At 46.5% G+C, this 19,215-nt stretch overlaps 1 protein-coding gene and 1 non-coding gene across 2 annotated transcripts; both read right to left on the bottom strand.

Moving 5' to 3' along the window:
- Positions 1 to 2,078: 2,078 nt before the first annotated feature.
- On the bottom strand, positions 2,079 to 5,669 carry NUDT2 (nudix hydrolase 2). Its single transcript, XM_049774210.1, has 2 exons — positions 5,533 to 5,669; positions 2,079 to 2,669 (listed from the first exon to the last, which is right to left on the bottom strand). Exons 1-2 carry the CDS (start codon positions 5,657 to 5,659, stop codon positions 2,353 to 2,355), a joined length of 444 nt encoding a protein of 147 aa, XP_049630167.1. The 5' UTR covers positions 5,660 to 5,669; the 3' UTR covers positions 2,079 to 2,352.
- Positions 5,670 to 9,867: 4,198 nt separating this feature from the next.
- LOC126030570 (small nucleolar RNA SNORD104) lies at positions 9,868 to 9,934 on the bottom strand. Its single transcript, XR_007503140.1, has one exon. It is a non-coding gene; the product is annotated as a small nucleolar RNA SNORD104 (small nucleolar RNA).
- Between the last annotated feature and the right edge of the window lie 9,281 nt (positions 9,935 to 19,215).

Here is a 19,215-nt window from a genome sequence, read left to right as displayed (position 1 = left end):
GGTGTCCCTTATGGTCCCCCGTGCCTGCCAGGAGCTATTTCTGAGCAGACAGCCAGGAGTAACCCCTGAGCATCGCCGGGTGTGACCCAAAAACCAAAACCAAAACCACAAAAAAAAAAAAAAAATAATAATAATAATAATATGTTCAAGAGTTGCTCCCAGACAGTGCACAGGGGACTGTGTGGTGCTGGAATGAAACAGGGCTCTCATATACAAAGCCTGTGCTCAGCCCCTTGAGCCATTTCTCTGGCCTTCACAAGATATTACAAAGCAGAGTGTTCCCTCTGGTACCTCACCCTCAAAGTAATCCACAAGTAGGGAAAGACTAGGGCCATCCTCCTCGTTAAGCCTCCACTTCCCCAGTTGTACAAGTGAGCAGCAAAGTATGGTCCTTATGAGGGTCCCTCCTGCCGCTGTCATCTGAGTTTTTAGCATCTTGAGATTCCACAGACTGCCTGGTCGAGTGAGTGCACAGGGCAAGCCAGCCCTTGTTCCTCAGGCAGCAAGTCTGTGGCTTGGCACCACTGCCCAGCAGGCATTTATTAAATCAGTGGGATGTGGTCCCTGCTGGCCTGGAAAGAGAACATTAAGCTCCAAAAACTTCCTGCAGCAGCAAGCCTCCTTCAGAGAGCACTGCTTTGAGGGGGGAGGAACGAAACCATTCAGGTCCCTGGCAGGGCTCCAAGATCCTGTTTGCTAGTGCGTCTGCCGTGTCTGCACGGACAAGCAGTGACTAAAAACATCTGGAGGCCTGCTCAAGGCCTGGGCCACTACTCTCTCCCTCCTCAGGGGGTCCTGACCCCAGTAATCCAGGTTGCCCTTTTCCAATGCCCCTTCTCACTCAATCTTCTGCACTTCATTGGGCCACCAGCCTCTAATAAGATCCACATGAATCTTGCTCAATCGCTCCTGGAAGGACTGGAGGATCTCACACCTGCCTGCATTCTTTTAGCCAGGGAATAGCTAGGGAGAAAAGGGCTAAGCCCAACTCTTGCACCTTTGGGCTTTGTCTTTGCATTATGGGGAAGTGGGGAGGGAAGTGGAAAGAAATGCTAATGATGAGGGTGGCTCCAGGCAGCGAAGGCAGCTGTGGGTAAGGAGGGCTGTGACAGGTGTGGTGACAGGGCTGCTGGGTGGCCAGGCTGAGGAGCAACCTCCTAGCCAGGCCTGCCTCTTGCCAGTGACCTCAATCACTGACAGGTCCAGGCTGACACTGAGAAATTGGTAATTGCAGGTTGCCAGTCCTTCCTCTCCCTGTGGTGACATTATATGTGGCCCCGAGTTCCATGGGTCCCTAATGGTTTTAGCAAGTATTTACTGAGCACCTGCAACATATGTGCCTGGTGCTGGAAGGGCTGCATGAGTGAGAACAGACCCTGCTCCTAGACTCCAGTCTCACTTCCCTGCATATCTTGTAAGAGAGTAGGTCCTAGAGTCTTAGACATGGGTAGAGGTGGGGTGAATGTACCTGCTAAAAGCAAGACAGCTATCCTAGTTGCTTGGATCTCTCCTCTTTCAATCCACGCCTTAGTTTCTCTGGGGCAGAGTGTATGGACACAGGACCCTCCCCATTATGGTTAGAGCTCCATTCCCTTTCAGCTGTCTTCTCCCCACCAAAGGCCAAATACTAAAAAAAAAAAAAAAAAAAAAAAAAGAAAGAAAGAAAAATAAAAAAAGAGGCAGGGACCAGAGTGATAGCACAGCAGTAGGGTGTTTGCCTTGTATGCGGTGGAACCGGGACAGACCTGGGTTTGATCCCCGGTATCCCATGTGGTCCTCCAACCTGCCAGGAGCAATTTCTGAGCACAGAACCAGGAGTAACCCTGAGCACTGCCAGGTGTGCCCCCAAATAAAAGGCAGGGGCTGGAGCGATATTATAGTGGATAATGCACTTGCCTTGTACACAGCCAACCTATATTCAATCCCCAGCATCTCATATGCCCTCCTTCCACAAGAACCACCAGAAGTGATTCCTGAGTGAAGATCCAGGAGTAAGCCCTGAACATCATAGGAAGTGACCCAAAAACAAAACAAACAAACAATAAAACAACAACAAAATAAAGACAGTAGTTAGAAAGTCTGATAAGCAGCTTGGGGTTTATTTATAAAGCACAGGATGCACTAACTAAGCCTGGTCTCTTTTTCTTTCATTCCCCCTGCTTTCTATTATTCCCAGCTCACACTTTTACTTGCTATCTCTCACCTAAGAGTCCTGAGTTGATTTCATGGCCCAACTGCTTTTTGAGGGATAAGCCCAACATCAGTATCTACCTTTCCCAAGGAGAAGGGGGGGTTTTCATCTCAGAAGGCCCACAGGATCCTACTTTGGCCAGAGCCTCTCCTCCTGCCTACTCAGGCTGCAGTGGAGCAGAGAAACTGGTGTCCCTCTTGGAGTGTTGTCTTCATGTCCTCAAACTGGACCAGTTGGCAGGCTTCGGCTAGACCCAGCCAATGGTAGGCCTGGTGTTCATGGGAGAGGTGGATCTCCACGTCATAATCCTTCACCTCTGCCAGCCAGTAGATGACAGTTTTAGGTTTCCCCCAGGCCACGTAATTGAGCTCCTTTCTAAATCCTTCAATGATGGTCAGCTGGCCTGCTTCTATGCCTGCTTCTTCCTTGGTCTCCCGCAGAGCTGTTTCCAAGTCATTTTCTCCTGGTTCCACATGGCCTAATTGGAAAAAAGAGGAGATTCTTTCACTCAGTGGATTTCCCAGGTCAGAACACTGGAATATGAATTTGAGGAAGTAAGGCGGAAGTAGCCTTGGGGGTTGGGGTCCTGGCATGGGTAGCTCTAGCTCTGCAGTGTTCAGGGCCACCCCTCCAATCCCATCTTCTCTGCAGAGTGAAATGGAATGTGCGTGACAAGTCTGATTTAGTCTCAAGTTTGTTGTTTTTTGTTTTTTTGGGGGCCACACCCAGTAACGCTCAGGGGTTACTCCTGGCTATGCGCTCAGAAGTCACTCCTGACTTGGAAGACCATTTGGGATGCCGGGGGATCAAACTGCGGTCTGTCCTACGCTAGCGCTGGCAAGGCAGACACCTTACCTCTAGCGCCACCGTGCCAGCCCTGACAAGTCTGATTTAGAACAGGGTTCTTAAATGTTTCCACTTGCCCATCCCTTCTCACCTGAAAATCTTTCATTGTATGTGGGTATATGTAAAACAGGTACACAAATCAAACATTTGTTAATAATAAAGCATAAGTCTTTCCCAATGACCCCTACATTCAGTTCTGTATCCCCATATGTGTTGCAACCCACAGTTTAATTTTTTGCTGTTTTTGTATTTTGGGCTACACCCAGCAATGCTGAGGGGTTACTCCTGGCAGTTTGATCCTCAGCATCTGAGACTCGAACCCGAGGTGGTTGCATGCAAGGCTAAAGCCCTATCGGCTTAAAAACCTCTCAGGGCCCCAACCCCTAGTTTAAACAGCGAGGTTCTAAGACTGGCTACTCTCAGACAGAAAGCGAGATGGCCTCCTCGCACCTGTTTTCTTGTTATTTGGAACTCTCGCACCTCATGTTCTCAGAGACGGCTTTGCCCTTGAAGCCTTGCAAGTAATTTTCTCCCTGAGGGGCAGGCTCTTCCTTCTCTTCTTCCTGGCAGGTGGGCGCTAGCTGAGGCAGTATGCTCTGCCAACAGCCCACAGTGAGGATTTCCTGAAGTCTCAGGGCCCACAGACGGCACCAAACCCTGCACTCAGGCGCCAGCAGCTGTTTCCAAGTAGCTATCATGGCTTCTCTAAATTGTTTTCATCTCTCTGACTGAGCAAGGCCAGATTCCACTTTCATAGGGAAGGCCTGATGGGAACTTAAGACTAAGGACCAGCTGAGAGCCAGTTCTAAGAAAATTTGTTGGCAAGACCAGAGCCTGTGCAGACAGCTGCCAAAAACCTGTTGGAGAAAAAGTTGAAGCTCTGCAGACCGGGAGCAGCCCTCTGCGGCTGTCCCAGCACATTCTCCGCCAGCCAGAGGGGCCAGGCCAGAGTGAGAGGGATCCGGCGAGTGTCCGCACAAGTCTTCAGCAAGTTTCCAGGACTTTAGATATAGTTCAGAGGCTTCTTAAGAAACAGGCACTCTGGGGCCGGGCGGTGGCGCTAAAGGTAAGGTGCCTGCCTTGCCTGCGCTGGCCTTGGACGGACCGCGGTTCGATCCCCCGGTGTCCCATATGGTCCCCCAAGCCAGGAGCAACTTCTGAGCACATAGCCAGGAGTAACCCCTGAGCGTTACCGGGTGTGGCCCAAAAACCAAAAAAAAAAAAAAAAAAGAGTGCCTGTTTTTTTTTTTTGTTTGTTTTTGGGCCACACCCGGTAACGCTCAGGGGTTACTCCTGGCTATGTGCTCAGAAGTTGCTCCTGGCTTGGGGGACCATATGGGACACCGGGGGATCGAACCGAGGTCCGTCCAAGGCTAGCGCAGGCAAGGCAGGCACCTTACCTTTAGCGCCACCGGAAACAGGCACTCTTAACTGTCCCCTTCTGGTTTGGATACAGGTCTAGACTCTTGCCTTTCTCCTCCTCGTGGCCTTCGGAGCAGTGCCTTCAAACAGAGGCTTCCACGAAAAGCAACCAGGAGGTTTGAGCCTACTAATTCCTGGCTTTGGGGAGTTTTTCTGAGTTGCACCTTGCACTGCCCGATCTATCAGGGAAAAACACTAACCCAGGATGCCCCCACCCCTCTCAGAAGCATGCAAGGGTCTCAAGGCAGCCCTTCTCCAACAGTGTGCTGCTCCTCCATGTGAGCAGGGCTCCTTTTGCCCCAGGCCTGAGCAGGGACAGAGGAGAAGCAGCCTCTGACACCTCGCAGTGAGTAGACCCCATGCAGCATGACTCAGGTGACAAGCGTGAATATTCCTATTCATAGTATTGGGGACACTTACTTTTTTCCCACCTTGTTTCTCCCTACTGAAAAGCAAATGTGCAAAAGTTACTTCATGTTCCCATTGCCTTGTTTTCCATACTGGGTTGACTTTACCCCTCTCCTGCCCTGCCCCTGTCCCTTCTGTCAAGGGTTCCTTTGCACTGGATCCCTGGAGCCTAGCCACGACTCTGCCCAAGGCCAGGTTCTTTCTCTTACCCAGCCAGTGACTAATGTTATGGTGAATGATATCACAAAAAAATTACCCCCATACCCCCTACATAAAAATAGGTGGGGCCGGAGAGATAGCATAGAGGTAAAGCGTTTGCCTTTCATGCAGAAGGTCATTGGTTCGAATCCTGGCATCCCATATGGTCTCCCAAGCCTGCCAGGAGTGATTTCTGAGCGTGGAGCCAGAAGTAACCCCTGAGCAAATCGGGTGTGACCCAAAAACCAAAAAATAAAAAAATAAAAAAAAAATAGGTGTTGCTTCTGCCCTGTATTCAGTCAGAATTCTATTTCTTGCCCTGTTCTGGCCTAGACGCTTTGCATGCAGAAAAGATGCAGGGCCCCTGCCTATCCCACCCCCTGTACATAGACTAGGGGGGCACAGCATAGGAGGGTTTCCAGCATCACTTGCCATTTCCCCAGAAACCAGCCCCTTGGGTCTTGCACCTTTGGGAGGAGTCCAGTGGTTGATGCCATTGGACGCCTGAAGCAGGAGGAACTCAATGGCACTGTTGTCCACCTTGGGGACTTGGCATCTTCGGAAGATGATCAAGCCACATGCTCTTAAAGCCATGATCTGTGTGAGGTCCTAACAAAGAAGATGGGAAGTTGGGTCAGAGTGATAGCACATTGCCTTGCACAAGGACAACTCGGTTCAATCCCTGGCATCCCATACAGTCCCATGAACCAGGAGCTATTTCTGGATTTCTGAGTGCAGAGCCAGGAGTAACCTTGAACCTGCAGGGTGCGCCCCCCCCCCCCCCAAAAAAAAAGGGAAGTTAACACAAAGTGGGCGCATCAGGAAATACTATGCTCTTCTTAGAGCAGAAAATAACACTGACCTCATCAGCAGGCTAAGAAGCAGTGGGAGTGGGGGTGGGGTGGGCAGACCAGGAATCAGAGAAAGGCTTGTGTCAGTGCAGGAAACATGGGGTCCACCCTCCAGTGTGGCTATAGCCCATTTCCTCTAAGTCTTCTTGCTGAAACACAGAGCTGGGGTGATTTTGGTGAGAGACTGTAGGTGCCCAGAAACAAACCGCATGCATTCAGGAGAGTTGGTATAGTCTGGCCATCAGACCCCAACACCATGTCCCTCTAGCCTGAACCTCAGGAGTCAAGACAGCCCCATAGTGGTGGGGTCTGATGGCTCTAAGGGAGGCCTAGAGAAGGGGAGCTGGTAGAGAATAAAACAATTTGGTGCAAGGGACCACATGACATGACACCTCCATATCTTATAGTAGTGTTAGCCCAGTAGCATCACAGAAAATCTGACAGGAAAGTTGCATAGCAATCTACCAAGCTCAGTGAGCCTCAACAGTAACACAGAAGGCTCAACTAGTACCAACTACAGCCTAGTCAATTCCTAGACACAGACTTTAGTAACACCATGGAGGAATGTAATAATCATTCAAATTGACCTGCATTGATCTAAGTTTTGATAATTACATTTGCCTCTGTTTTGTAACAAATAATATGAAGTAAATATGCTTGTGCCTGCAAAGGGGGAAGTTAGGTGGTGTGCAGAAATTGGGGAAGGGAAGATCACACTGGTGGTTGGATTGGTATTCGAACAGTTAATACCTGAAACAACTGTATTATAAACAATTTGGTAAATCAGTGTTATAATTTAAAAAAGTAAAAAGAAATTATTTGGGTGTGGACTGTTTCTAGCTTTTCTTTATCCATGGTTTAGTCTTCTATACACTGACATGAGTTGAAAATCATGGGGGGGGGAGGGAGGGAGGGAAGGAAGGAAGGGAGGGAAGAAGGAAGGAAAGGAAGGAAGGAAAGAAAGGAAGGAAAGAAAGGAAAGAAAGAAAGTACTGCCTTAGTCCCAACCATTATTTCCCCCCATTTACCTATGTAGGTGCAGCTCATGACATGAACCTCACCACATAGAGTGATGAGTGCAGTTAGAGAAATAACTACACTGAAAACTATCAAAACAACGTGAATGAATGAGGGAAGTAGAAAGCCTGTCTTGAGTACAGGTGTGGGTGGGGTGGGGAGGAGGGAGATCTGGGAAATTGGTGGTGGGAATGTTGCACTGGTGAAGAGGGGTGTTCTTTACATGACTGTAATCATACAACTATAATCATATTTGTAATCACGGTGTTTAAATAAAAATAATTTTAAAAAAAGAAAGAAAGGGGGCCGGTGAGGTGGTGCTAGAGGTAAGGTGTTTGCCTTGCAAGAACTAGCCAAGGAAAGGACCTCGGTTCAATCCCCCAGCATCCCATATGGTCCCCCCAGCCAGGGGCAATTTCTGAGTGCTTAGCCAAGAGTAACCCCTGAGCATCAAACGGGTGTGGCCCGAAAAACCAAAAAGAAAGAAAGAAAGAGAGAGAGACAGAGAGACAGAAAGAAAGAAAGAAAGAAAGAAAGAAAGAAAGAAAGAAAGAAAGAAAGAAAGAAAGAAAGAAAGAAAGAAAGAAAGAAAGAAAGAAAGAAAGAAAGAAAGAAAGAAAGAAAGAAAATCATGGCTCAGGGGCTAGAGATAGCATGGAGGTAGAAGCGTTTGCCTTGCATGCAGGACAGTGGTTCAAATCCCAGCATCTCATATGGTCCCTCGAGCATGCCAGGAGCGATTTCTGAGTGTACAGCCAGGAGTAACCCCTGAGCGCTACTGGGTGTGACCCAAAAACCAAAAAGAAAAAAAAGAAAAAGAAAAAAAAGAGAAAACCATGGCTCAAAAGGGCACACAGTATGGAAAGAGCCTTTTCTTATCCATGAGAGACAAACCAGCAGTGGTTACAAGCCTGAATCTGGAGCTAAGCTCCAGATTCAAGTTCTGGCTCTGCCAATGTGTTCGCTGTGTGACTAGCTCCCCTGCCTACATGTTCTCTTTAAGAAAGAATAATAACAGTTCTACCTCAAAGGGTCGCTGTGAGGATTACATGACTTATACTTTGCAGAGTGCTTTCAAACAGTTGTTGGCACATAATAAGCACTCAATAGATTTCAGTATGCTTGGAAAAATGTCTGGAAGGACACACACCATTAATAGTGTTTTTTGGAGACAGGATTATGGAGATACTTTCATTTTCTACTCCATTTATTTCTGTATTTGGAAATTCACAGAGAACATTTATTAACTTTAAAATCAGCAATACAATAAAGACCACAACATTTGAGTCTTTTCCGTTTCATTTCATCTTTTTCCCCACAGGGGGGAAAATGTCAACAATAAAAGGTAAGAAGGCGATAAAAACAGGAATAGCTACAGACGTTAAAAAAGAAATGTCATCTGTAGGAGAATATGTAAACAAGGTAATAAAAAATAGGGAAGGCCAAGGGATAGCATTCAGTGGCATAGGTTAAGCTCTGCATGTAGATCATCAAGGTTGATACCTGGGAACACCAAGAGAATTAAAAAATTCAAGAAATTGGGCTGAAGAGATAGCATAGAGGTAAGGCCCTGCATGCCTTGCATGCAGAAGGATGGTGGTTCGAATCCCGGCCTCCCATATGGTCCTCCTGAACCTTCCAGGAGTGATTTCTGAGTGTAGAGCCAGGAATAACCCCTGAGCGCTGGCAGTGTGACCCAGAAACCAAAAAAAAAAAAAAGTTCAGGGGGCCGGGCGGTGGCGCTAAAGGTAAGGTGCCTGCCTTGCCTGCGCTAGCCTTGGACGGACCGCGGTTCGATCCCCCGGTGCCCCATATGGTGAGCAACTTCTGAGCACATAGCCAGGAGTAACCCCTGAGCGTTACCGGGTGTGGCCCAAAAACCAAAAAAAAAAAAAAAAAAAAAGTTCAAGAAATTTTGCGGGGGGGGCCAGAGAGATAGCATGGAGGTAAGGCGTTTGCCTTTCATGCAGGAGGTCATCGGTTTGAATCCCGGCGCCCCATATGGTCCCCCGTGCCTGCCAGGAGCAATTTCTGAGCCTGGAGCCAGGAATAACCTCTGAGCACTGCCCGGTGTGACCCAAAAACCACACACAAAAAAAAAAAGAAATTTTGCGGGGTGACATACCCAGTGATATTCAGGGGTTACTCTTGGCTTTGCATTCAGGAATTACTACTTTTGGAGGTGCTCAGAGGAACATATGGAATGCTGTGGTTCAAATCTGGTCAGGTGCGAGCAAGGCAAGGGGCCCAATAGGATGGATTTACCCACTGTAAATTTACCCTCTCCAGCCCCATCAAGAATTTGGTGGTGGGCACAACCACCAGGACTCAGAAGACTATGTGGTGCCCAAGACTGAACTCAGGTCATCTGCAGGCAAAATAAGCACAACAGCCTCTGCAGTCTTGTGTGTGTGTGTGTGTGTGTGTGTGTGTGTGTGAATCTCAATAAGCAAAAGGCTGGAGCATGTGTGTGTGAGATTTATGTTCACATCACAACAGTCTGCAGTCTTGGGATGTGTGTGGTGTGTGTGAATCCCAATAAGCAAAGGGCCGGGGAGAGAGGAGGGAGGGGGAGAGAGGGAGGGAGAGAGAGAGAGAGGGAGAGAGAGGAGAGAGAGAGGAGAAAGAGAGGGAGAGAGGAGAGAGAGGGAGAGAGGGGGGGAGAGAGAGAGGAGAGAGAGGGAGAGAGGAGAGAGAGGAGAGAGAGAGAGGAAAGGGAGAGAGAGAGCAGAGAGAGGGAGAGAGAGAGCAGAGAGAGGGAGAGAAAAGAAAGAGAGAGGAGAGAGAGAAGAGAGAGGAGAGAGAGAGGAGAGAGGGGGAGAGAGGAGAGAGAGAAGAGAGAGGAGAGGAGAGAGGAGAGAGAGAGGAGAGAGAGATTTATGTTCACATCAACAGCAGTCTCATGTGTGTGTGTATGTGTGTGTGTGTGTGTGTGTCAGATTTATGTTCACATCACCAGCATCAGCAGTCTAACGTGCTTTGATTGGAATGTCATTACCACAGGCCACTCGCTCCCCAAGTCCCCCCATCCTATCAAATGATGGGTCACACAATGACTACAGAATTAACTCACCTCTAAGCCGTATGGCCACCATGCATGCTCTGGTTCTCTGTGTCTTAAAGATATCTTTGGCTGCCTCTCTTTTAGTTTTTTTTTCCTTTTTGGGTCACCTGCCAATGTTCAGTGCTGACTCCCAGCTCTGCACTTAATAATTGCTCCAGAGGTGCTGAGAGGACCATATGAGATACCTGGGATCAAATCTGGCTGGAGTGGCTGCCTGCAAGGCAAGCAACCTATCTACTATGGTTTCAGCCCCTCATCAAGAATTTACTGAGCTCTACTATTGTGATATGCCTTTGCTTTAATGCAATTTATGTTGTAGTAAGGGAGGCAGGTATAATTAAAATGATTAAATTAGTTAAATATTGCATGGGGGTCAGGGTTGTATACAGCTCAAATGGTAGAGCACAACCCTGGAATAGCACTTGTCCCCCCGCCCCCTCCACCCTTAAACCTGAATCTAGAACTACCAGATATGGCCCTGGTATTATCCAAAATAGTCAACAAAAATATCAATAAAAAAAGGTGGGAGTGTGCTGGAGAGGCAGTATAGAAGTTAAGGCACTTGCTTGGGGGATGAAGAGATAGCATAGTGGGTAGGGCACTTGCCTTACACACAACTGGTCTAGGTTCGATCCCAACACCGCATGTGGTCCCCCAAACACTGTTTGGAGTGATCTTTGAGCACAAAGCTAGTCAGGAATAAATCATAAGCCTTGTCAGGTGTAGTTCAAAAACAACCCCTGCTGGTGGAGCTAGAGAGATATAATACAGTGGTCAGGGGAGCTTGCCTTACACCTGGCTGGCCAACATGGGATCCAGGGCATCCTATATGATCCTCTGAGCCAGGAGTGATCCCCAAGTGCAGGGCCATGAGTAAGCCCTAAGCACCTCCAGATATAACCCAACAGTAAACAAATAAAAATAGGTGTACTAAATGTGCAACTTTTTGGGCCATACCCAGCATTGCTCAAGGTTTTACTCCTGGCTCTGTGCTCAGAAATCACTCCTGGCAGGCTCAGGGGACCATATGGGATGCAGAGATTGAACCCGGGCCAGCCATGTGAAAGGCAAATGCACTACCCACTGTGCTATCGTTCTGGCCCTTAAACGGTTCTTAACAGTTTTTCAGACAGCTAGGTGAAAGAAAGTAGGGTTCTGATAGTGTGTCTCAAAATACGATCATACATAATAAAACTTGAAATCCTGTTTGAATTTTAAAATTTGTCTATAAGGCAGTAGCATTTATTAAACATTTTGTTCTGCTTCCCTGCTCTTCCAATTCTGCTGAGAACTTTCCCACAACTGAAAGCCCTTCAGGAAGCATTCTGCCACCACAGAATAGGTGAACACAGATTTCAAAGGATAAGAACCTGGCGCCAGCATAAAGAGGGATCCGGTTCCACACACCACAGCAAACATTGAAGATTAGAGGGATGGAGAAGCAGGGGAGGAAGGCAGGAGCTTGTCAATAAGCTTATAGATCCTGGACAGGAGGGCACAGTACTCTGCCTTGATAGAAGACCCAGAGCAGTCCCTCACAACCCTCATCACACAGCATGGGGAAGCATGAGGGGAGGTTAACAAAGAACCCTCTAACAAAAACACCTTAAATGTGGTAACCTCAGTAGGCATTGGGGGGCAGGGGTTACCTACCACGTTTTAGAAGCAAACCAGCCAGTGATTCATCTCAGTGGCACCAGAAGAGGTCAGATCAATATCTAGATTCAGATGTTCACTTTCCCCTTTTGGAGGGGTTGGGGTTTTCAGCCACACCCAGTGGTACTTGGAGCTTTCTTCTGGTTCTGTGCTCAGGGATTATGCCTGGTGGGGCTCCGGGATCACATGGAATGCTGCCATATCCACTGATCCTTCTTTCCTCTGATTTTTTTTGGGGGGGGGGGCCCACACCCAGTGATGCTCAGGAGTTACTCCTGGCTATGCACTCAGAAATCTCTCCTGGCTTGGGGGAATATTTGGGATGCCGGGGGATCGAACCAGGGTCCGTCCTGGGTCAGCTGCTTGCAAGGCAAACACCTTACCACTGCGCCATCGCTCTGGCTCCTCTTCCCCTGAATTTTATTCCTTTCTTTTGGGTCCCCCAAGTAGTGCTGAGAGGGGCCACTTCCAGAGCTACTTGGCCAGGCTATGTGGACCTGATGGTTCAGTACTCAGGCCCAGTGTAGCAATACTATTGAGGATCACTGGGGCAAATAATACCTGGTAATACAGGGCATAGGTTGAAAACCAGACAGGTTGGGTACCAGATTCCACTTCCAACTAAGGACTAGCCCTGCAGGCATAAGTTTCAGCCTTATGTGTTCCTGCCCCTTCCAACAGAATCACTTTCTTTGTTTGTTTTGGTGCCACACCCAGCAATGTTCAGGGTTATTCCTGACTCTTTACTCAAGAATCACTCCTGGTGGTGCTTGTGGACCATATGGGATGATGGGAATTAAAATGGGTCCACCACATGTAAAGCAAAGGCTCTCCCCACTGTTCTATCACTCCAACCCCAAAACCTTCTGGCAAAGGCAAAATTCCCACCTGCACTTGGCAACTGCTTGGCCTAACACAGATGTTTTCTAAATTTTATTATACCTTCCACCCCTAAATTCCTATTCATACTTTCAGAAGCAGTTCCAATGTCACCTCATCTGTAAAACCTTCTGGCTTCTTTTGTTTATTTGTTTTTGTTTGGGGGCACCACCTGGTGATGCTTCGTGGTTTCTCCTGGCTCCTCACTCAGGAATTACTCTTGGTCCTGCTGGGGGACCATATGAGATGCCAAGAATGAAAAAAAGGTTGGCCATGTGCTTGGCAAATGCCCTACCCACTGTATTATAGCTCGAGTCCCAAATCCTTCTGGCGTCTACGTATTCCACCTCAGGATCTCTACATTCTTTGGAAAAAATGATCCAGATCTACTTTATTAAGCAGAAAAGAACATGACAAGAGACAGCATCTGAAAGATTTAGGAATGGGAGCTGGTACAATTATGTGTGCAGATGGAGAAGGTCATGCTACTGCCACCTCTGCATTTGTGGTTGGTCTCTAGCTTAGTGAGGCAGCAGAAAGGAAAACTGTATGGTTAGTGGAGGAAAGCAGAAATCAAGAGTAGCTGGAGCCCTTGACAACAGACCTAAATGGCCCTTTATCCTGATTCAGTCATCGAAGAAGGAGATTCAGCAGGTGCCGAGAAGCTGCAGGACTAAGGGATGCTCTTTACCAACAAGGTGAGTCAAATCACTGCCACCACGCCTGGTATGCTATTGTGACTTTAGTCTGGACCAGCTGCTACGTCACTTCAGATTTACAAATCTTGCACAGAATTTCAGGAGGTCAAGCCTAACCATAAAGGAAAGGAATGCTGAGAACTTGGCTCCATAGTGCTAAGTGGATATGGTCCCCAGTCGCCCCAAGCGTGCATACTGAGCATGGTAAATCTCAGTACCTCTGGCAGGGGTGAGCTGTCTCCAGGTTCCCAGCACAGCAGCTCTCAACAGATGTTCACTGACTCCACAGAACTCTCCCCACCTCCCACTGAAACAAATGCTCAGGGTATGTTCTGGGGCTTTGGGAAAGAGCCCAGTGTTTTCCTAAAGTGTCATTTACATAAAAGTCAACAGAGCCATTGTAGGAGGATTTCTGTTTTTCCGGAGACCTTGAAGCTGAAACTGTCCTGGGGTTTGAATTCAGCCAACCCGAGTGAGTTCTCCCTCTTTCATTTTTCTCCCTCCTTACTTTCTTCCTCCTCACTTTCCCCTCTCCCTGTCTTCTCAACACACAGACCCACACCAAGTGGATTCGGACCTGGTGGTTAAAGTACCCAGCATTCCAATATGCAAATATGCCTGTAACCAGGATGTTGGAAGTGAGAACTCCAGGCTGACAGCAGGCAATTCACGCACTAGGAAAGTGGCAAAGTGCCTTCCAAGGTTGAAAAAAAAAATCTGAACCAAAAAAAATCCTCTTTCAATGTCATCAGAAAGTTCCAGAAGCCAAAGAAACATGCTTTTGGCTTTCTCTACGTATACAATTCCTTCACAGTCTAGGAAGTTCAGAACATAGGTGCCAAAAAATAATTCACAGATACATGGTGATGCTGATGTGTTGTGCTCAGTGTTTTCATCAGATTAATCAGAGTGCTACTGCAAGCACAGCTCACCCTCCAAAGCCCTCACAGACATACATTTGGGTACAAGAAGAGCAACCATTTTTTTTTTCTCCAACCTGTTCTTCATAGATGAAGACAAAACATTTAGCATAACATGATTTAAATAATTTTACCAAACAAGCATCTGCACTGCAATGTTCTGGGTTTTTTTTTTTTTTTTTTCCCTCCCCTTGGTCATACCCAGTGGCACTCAGGAATCATGTAGTGTTAGGGATGAAACTTAGATTTCCTGCAAGCACAGCACATGCTCAGCCCTTTGGGCTATCTCCCAGCCTGTGCCAGGTTCTTATATCTTTTCTAATACTCTTGACTAGTGTTTCTCAATCAGGACCATATGGTCACCAGGATAGTTCAAGGGAGTCACAGGTGAAAACTGTTTAAATAGGAGACATGGTATGAGACTAAAGGAACAACCAGTAATGGGGGAGGGGGGGCATAGGTCTTAGGAAGGAAACAAGATTGGAAGGGGGCCATTGGGGGGAAAAGGTTGAGAAACACATACACAGCTCTAGTCAACTTTTCACTATAAACACTTAATATCTCCAGTGTACATGAAGAAACTGAGATTAGAAAAGATTAAAATACTTGTCCCAAAGCAAAGCTGGCTGTTGAATGGCTTTGGATCTGGATCCAAGTCTAACTCTAAAGTCTATTTTATGGTCCCCTGAGCCCCGACAAAGTAATCTCTGAGTACAGAGCCAGGAATCAGCCCTGAACACAACTAGGTGTGGCCCCAAAATCATAAATAAAAAGTCCGTATTTTCCCATTATATAGTTCTGCTTATTGTAAAAGAACAGGAGACGCTAAACAAATGATTCCTCACATTTCTTCCAGTTCTAAAACGTTCCATCTTTGATTTATATTTATAGGAAGGGCTTTTAAGACACCTGGCTGCCGTCTTCTACACTGAGCAGAATTTGATAGGAGCAGGGTGAAGAGGAAGGTCTGTCTAGAGATCCAAAGCTGACTTTAAAGGGGTCAATGTAGTCATAGCCCTTCCCACTCACTTGGTCTGAGAAAGGATTCAATGACTTCTTTACTGTCTCCTAGGAAGTCGGAACAAAAACGATATGTTCATAAACATGTCTAGGGATTCCCATGCTCCATACACGAGCACACATCTTGTTGTTGTTGTTGCTGTTGTTTTGGGACCATACCAAAACCTTTGATCAGGGGTGGCGAACACACGGCTCTCGAGCCGCAAGCGGCTCCCGGCCAAAATGAATGCGTCTCTTTGCCTCTTGTCATTATTTTGTATACTAAGGCTCTTTGCCAAGTTTGGATTTTGTTCTGCTGCTTCTGAGGAGGGACCTCTGAGGAGAGATCTCCGAGTGCGGAGTCCCGCCCCCAGCTGCGTCCTCCAGTCTCCCATCCCTTGGAAACAACTGCACGGGCCAGGGAGCGAGGGACCATGTGTCACATGTTGGGTCACATCTGGCTGTTAGTTCTAAGTGTGGAAGACGCAGCACACCCTCACCATCACTGCAGGATTTTTACCCTCACTCAAAATGGTAAAATGCAATATGTGTTTAAAAGATTATTGTTAAAATTAGATGCTTTTGTGTGTTTGTCTGTTTTGGCAGGTCACTGTGGTGTGGCTCTCTGACTCTCACAGTTTAAAATTTTGGCTCTTTGTGTCGAACTTGTTCGCCACCCCTGCCTTTGATGCTAGCCTTAGACAAGCACACTAGCACCACATTTAGGGCCTTGATGTTCAAGAAATCAGCCACTCCACCCTGAAGAACAATTGGTCAGCTGTATGCCCACAAGCAACCCTGACTCACAGCTTTCCCTCACATCGCAACGTGTTTTTCTTAATCAGTCAATTCCCTTTCAGAGAATTACCATAAGTGGGGTGCTAAGAAATGAAATTACTTTTTTTCCCTTGGTTTTTGGGTCACACCCAGAGGCACTCAGGGGTTACTCCTGGCTCTGCGCTCAGAAATTGCTCCTGGCAGGCTTGGGGAACCATATGGGATGCCTGGATTCGAACCACCGTCTGTCCTGGATCAGCTGCATGCAAGGCAAATACCCTACGCTGTGTTATCTCTCTAACCCCTGAATAAAATTCTTTTTAAAAGAAGAAGATGGAGGAGGAAACGGAGGAGAAAGAGGAAGTGGGGGAAGAGGGGGGGAGAAGAGGAGGAGAAAAGCTCCCATAAGCCACAAAAACCTGACACACAAAAAAATGTCTCCTGAGATGCACCTTTCTCTGGACATCTGCCATTCTTTTTACTAAGACACTAAGTTGCTACTGAATCATTTGCTGTCTTTGCTGTTTCACAGAGGGAGGAAACCAGAGATGTCCTCTAGAAGGGCAGTAATACTGGCTTCCAGGATGAGGTCAAAGTCAGACTAGGTTGAGAGAAAAGTCATTCCTAGAGAAAGGGAAGCCTCTTAAGTGGCCTACTAGTGCCATCTGCTGTAAAGTAGATGTAAGGCATTCTGGAAAGCAAACATGCGGATTCTAACAAGAGCACGAAGGGATTCATTTATTTATCTCATGTCTGTTGAATGTTTGAGGCAGGCAATTGGTAATGTGGTGGGACTGAAGGGTAGGTAAGAGGCTGACTGCTACAAAATCTGTCTTTGAGGGTTTGGGAGCCTAGCAAAAAAGTGGAAAGAAAAGAAACAAACATACATTTTGCCAGTGTGTTTTGAGTAGGTATGTGTATATTTTTGGAAAGGAAGCAAAGAAGTAATCATCTTATGTCAAAGAGTTGCCTCATAAATACTTTTGTGGGTCTTTTGTTGTTGTTTATTTGAGGCCATAGCTGGTAGTGTCTGGCAGAACAAATGCAGTGCTGGTGATTTAATCAAGGCCAGCAGTATACAAGGTTCAGCAGCAGCTGAAATCGCTCCTGGCTTGGGGGACCATATGGGACGCCAGGGGATCGAACCATGGCCCGTTTTAGGTTAGTGCATGCAAGGCAAATGCCCTACTGCTTGTGTCACCACTCTACCCCCCCAGGTACTTTTTTAGCACATTGTTTCATGTGGCCAAATCTGCTGGTAAATCGGGTATTACAAGCATTTCAGGCTTTTTTTGAAAAGAAGGGATGTTGGGGTCATACCCAGAAGTTATTAGAGCTTGCTCTGGCTCTATGCTGAGGGGTCAAACCTGGTAGTGATTGGGGAACTATATGTGGTGCTGGGATTAAATTTGGGTCAGTGTGTACAATGCCTTATTAACTCTTCTATCTCTTCAGTCTATCAGATTCTGTCAGAGGTAACAGGGGATGTTTGTAAAAAACACAGATGACTTTGCAGTGAGAAAGGCCTAATTTAACAGTTATGCTACTTTGAGAAAATTACTTCTTTAAGCCTCTTTTGGAAATTGACAAAATAACTACTTTTGACAGTTAAAAAATCACATCTACATAGAGTCTAGAAGTATTAATATATGTGAATCATTCTATATAGATATCCTCAAAGGTCATCAGAAATTTTTGCTCTTGTTTTCATTGGGAGTCAAGAAATGGTTTTTCATACTTCTTGCAAAACTTTTTGTTAGTGTGTGGTGGGTCATATTCTGGTGGAGGGTGTGGTATTAAAATATTACAAGCACAAAACCCTGTCATTGGAAATTATGATACCTAAAATTAAAAATATAATAACATTTTGCTAGTGAGCATATTCATTGTTCATCATACTAAATATAGTCATGATGAACAAGGGAGATAAATTTGTTTTAACGTAGGTATGAGGCAAGAAAAAATTATCTTGAACAGATATTAGTTATTTCTCTAAGCACAGTTTATTGGCCTTATTGGCTAGTCCATTTGAGTCTTAATCCATACAGGCCTCAATGGGTAGGTCCTCTTCTGGAACTTTCTTTCAGGGACCTTCTCTTTCACAGTTGAATTTATCCATTTCTGGGATAAATTTGTGAAGGCCAGATTGGGAAACTCAGGACACTCAGGGCCCAAGTATAAATGTAATGCAGACTTTTAGATGGTGTGGTGAGGGTGCCTGTGCAAGCTCAATTATCATTGTTAGAGAGAGAGAGTGAGTGAGAGAGAGAGAGAGCAAAGAGGAGAGGAGAGAGAAGAGGAGAGAAGAGAGGGAGAGGAGAAAGAGAAGGAGAGAGAAGAGAGAGAAGAGAGAGAGGAGAGAGAGGAGAGGAGAGAGTTGCAATGAGGGTGCCTGTGAAAGCTCAATTATCATTGCTAGATTGTGTGTGTGTGTGTGTGTTTTTGAGAAGAACTATATTTGTTGTTGTTGCTTTATTTTGGGCTCACATTTGGCAATGTTCAGGTGTTACTTCTGACTCTATACTCAGGAATCATTCTTTGAGGGCTAGGCGGATCATATGGGATGCTGAATCCAGGTGGGCTGCATGCAAGGCAAGCACAGTACCTGCTGTACTATCTCTTTGGCTCCAAGAAGAGCTACCTTTATTTTGTTCCAATTGTTGCTTGTCAGGAATATTTTTCACTTCTGCAACATGTCATGTCACTTCTGTGATACTGACAGACACATGAACACAATTTCCACTAGGCTGTTTGTGTTCATTTTATTTCTCATTTTCTTTGGTCAGGGGTTACTCCTATTTATGCCCTCAGGAATTACTCCTAGTCAGGCTTGGAGGACTATATGAGATGCCAGGGTTCAAACTTAGTTGGCAGCCTGCACAGCAGCGCCCTTTACACTGTACTATCAGTCCAGCCTCTCCTTCACTATGGTTTTGGTTTTGTTTGTTTGTTTTTGATAATTCCATTACCACTTAGTTGTAACAAAATGTTGTGGGATTTTTGTTTTGGGGGTTTTTTTGTTTTTGTTTTTTGGGGGGCCACCTGCAATGACACTCAGGGATATGTGCTCAGAAATCACTCCTGGCTTGGAGGACCATATGGGACGCCAGGGGATCGAACCGTGGTCTATCCTAGGTTAGTGCATGCAAGGCAAATGCCCTACTGCTTGCGCCACCACTCTGGCCCCACAAAATGGTTTTATACAGATAAATTATTTTATATTTGCCAAGGGGACAGACTTGGGGTGGTGGAAACTGGGGACAATGATGGAAGGTGGGAATGGTGTTGG

Source organism: Suncus etruscus, chromosome 1, assembly GCF_024139225.1.
Source record: "Suncus etruscus isolate mSunEtr1 chromosome 1, mSunEtr1.pri.cur, whole genome shotgun sequence".
NCBI lineage: Eukaryota > Metazoa > Chordata > Mammalia > Eulipotyphla > Soricidae > Suncus > Suncus etruscus.
The sequence above is the reverse complement of the archived record's forward strand: the minus strand, read 5'-3'. Positions and strand labels throughout refer to the sequence as shown.

What these genes read in the sequence shown, in the direction of transcription:
- NUDT2 (XM_049774210.1), bottom strand. Translation starts at nt 5,659, where the DNA reads ATGGCTTTAAGAGCATGTGGCTTGATCATCTTCCGAAGATGCCAAGTC. An exon ending in CCACTGGACTCCTCCCAAAG is followed by an intron (nt 2,670 to 5,532) that starts GTGCAAGACCCA and finishes TTTTCCAATTAG; the next exon opens with GCCATGTGGAACCAGGAGAA.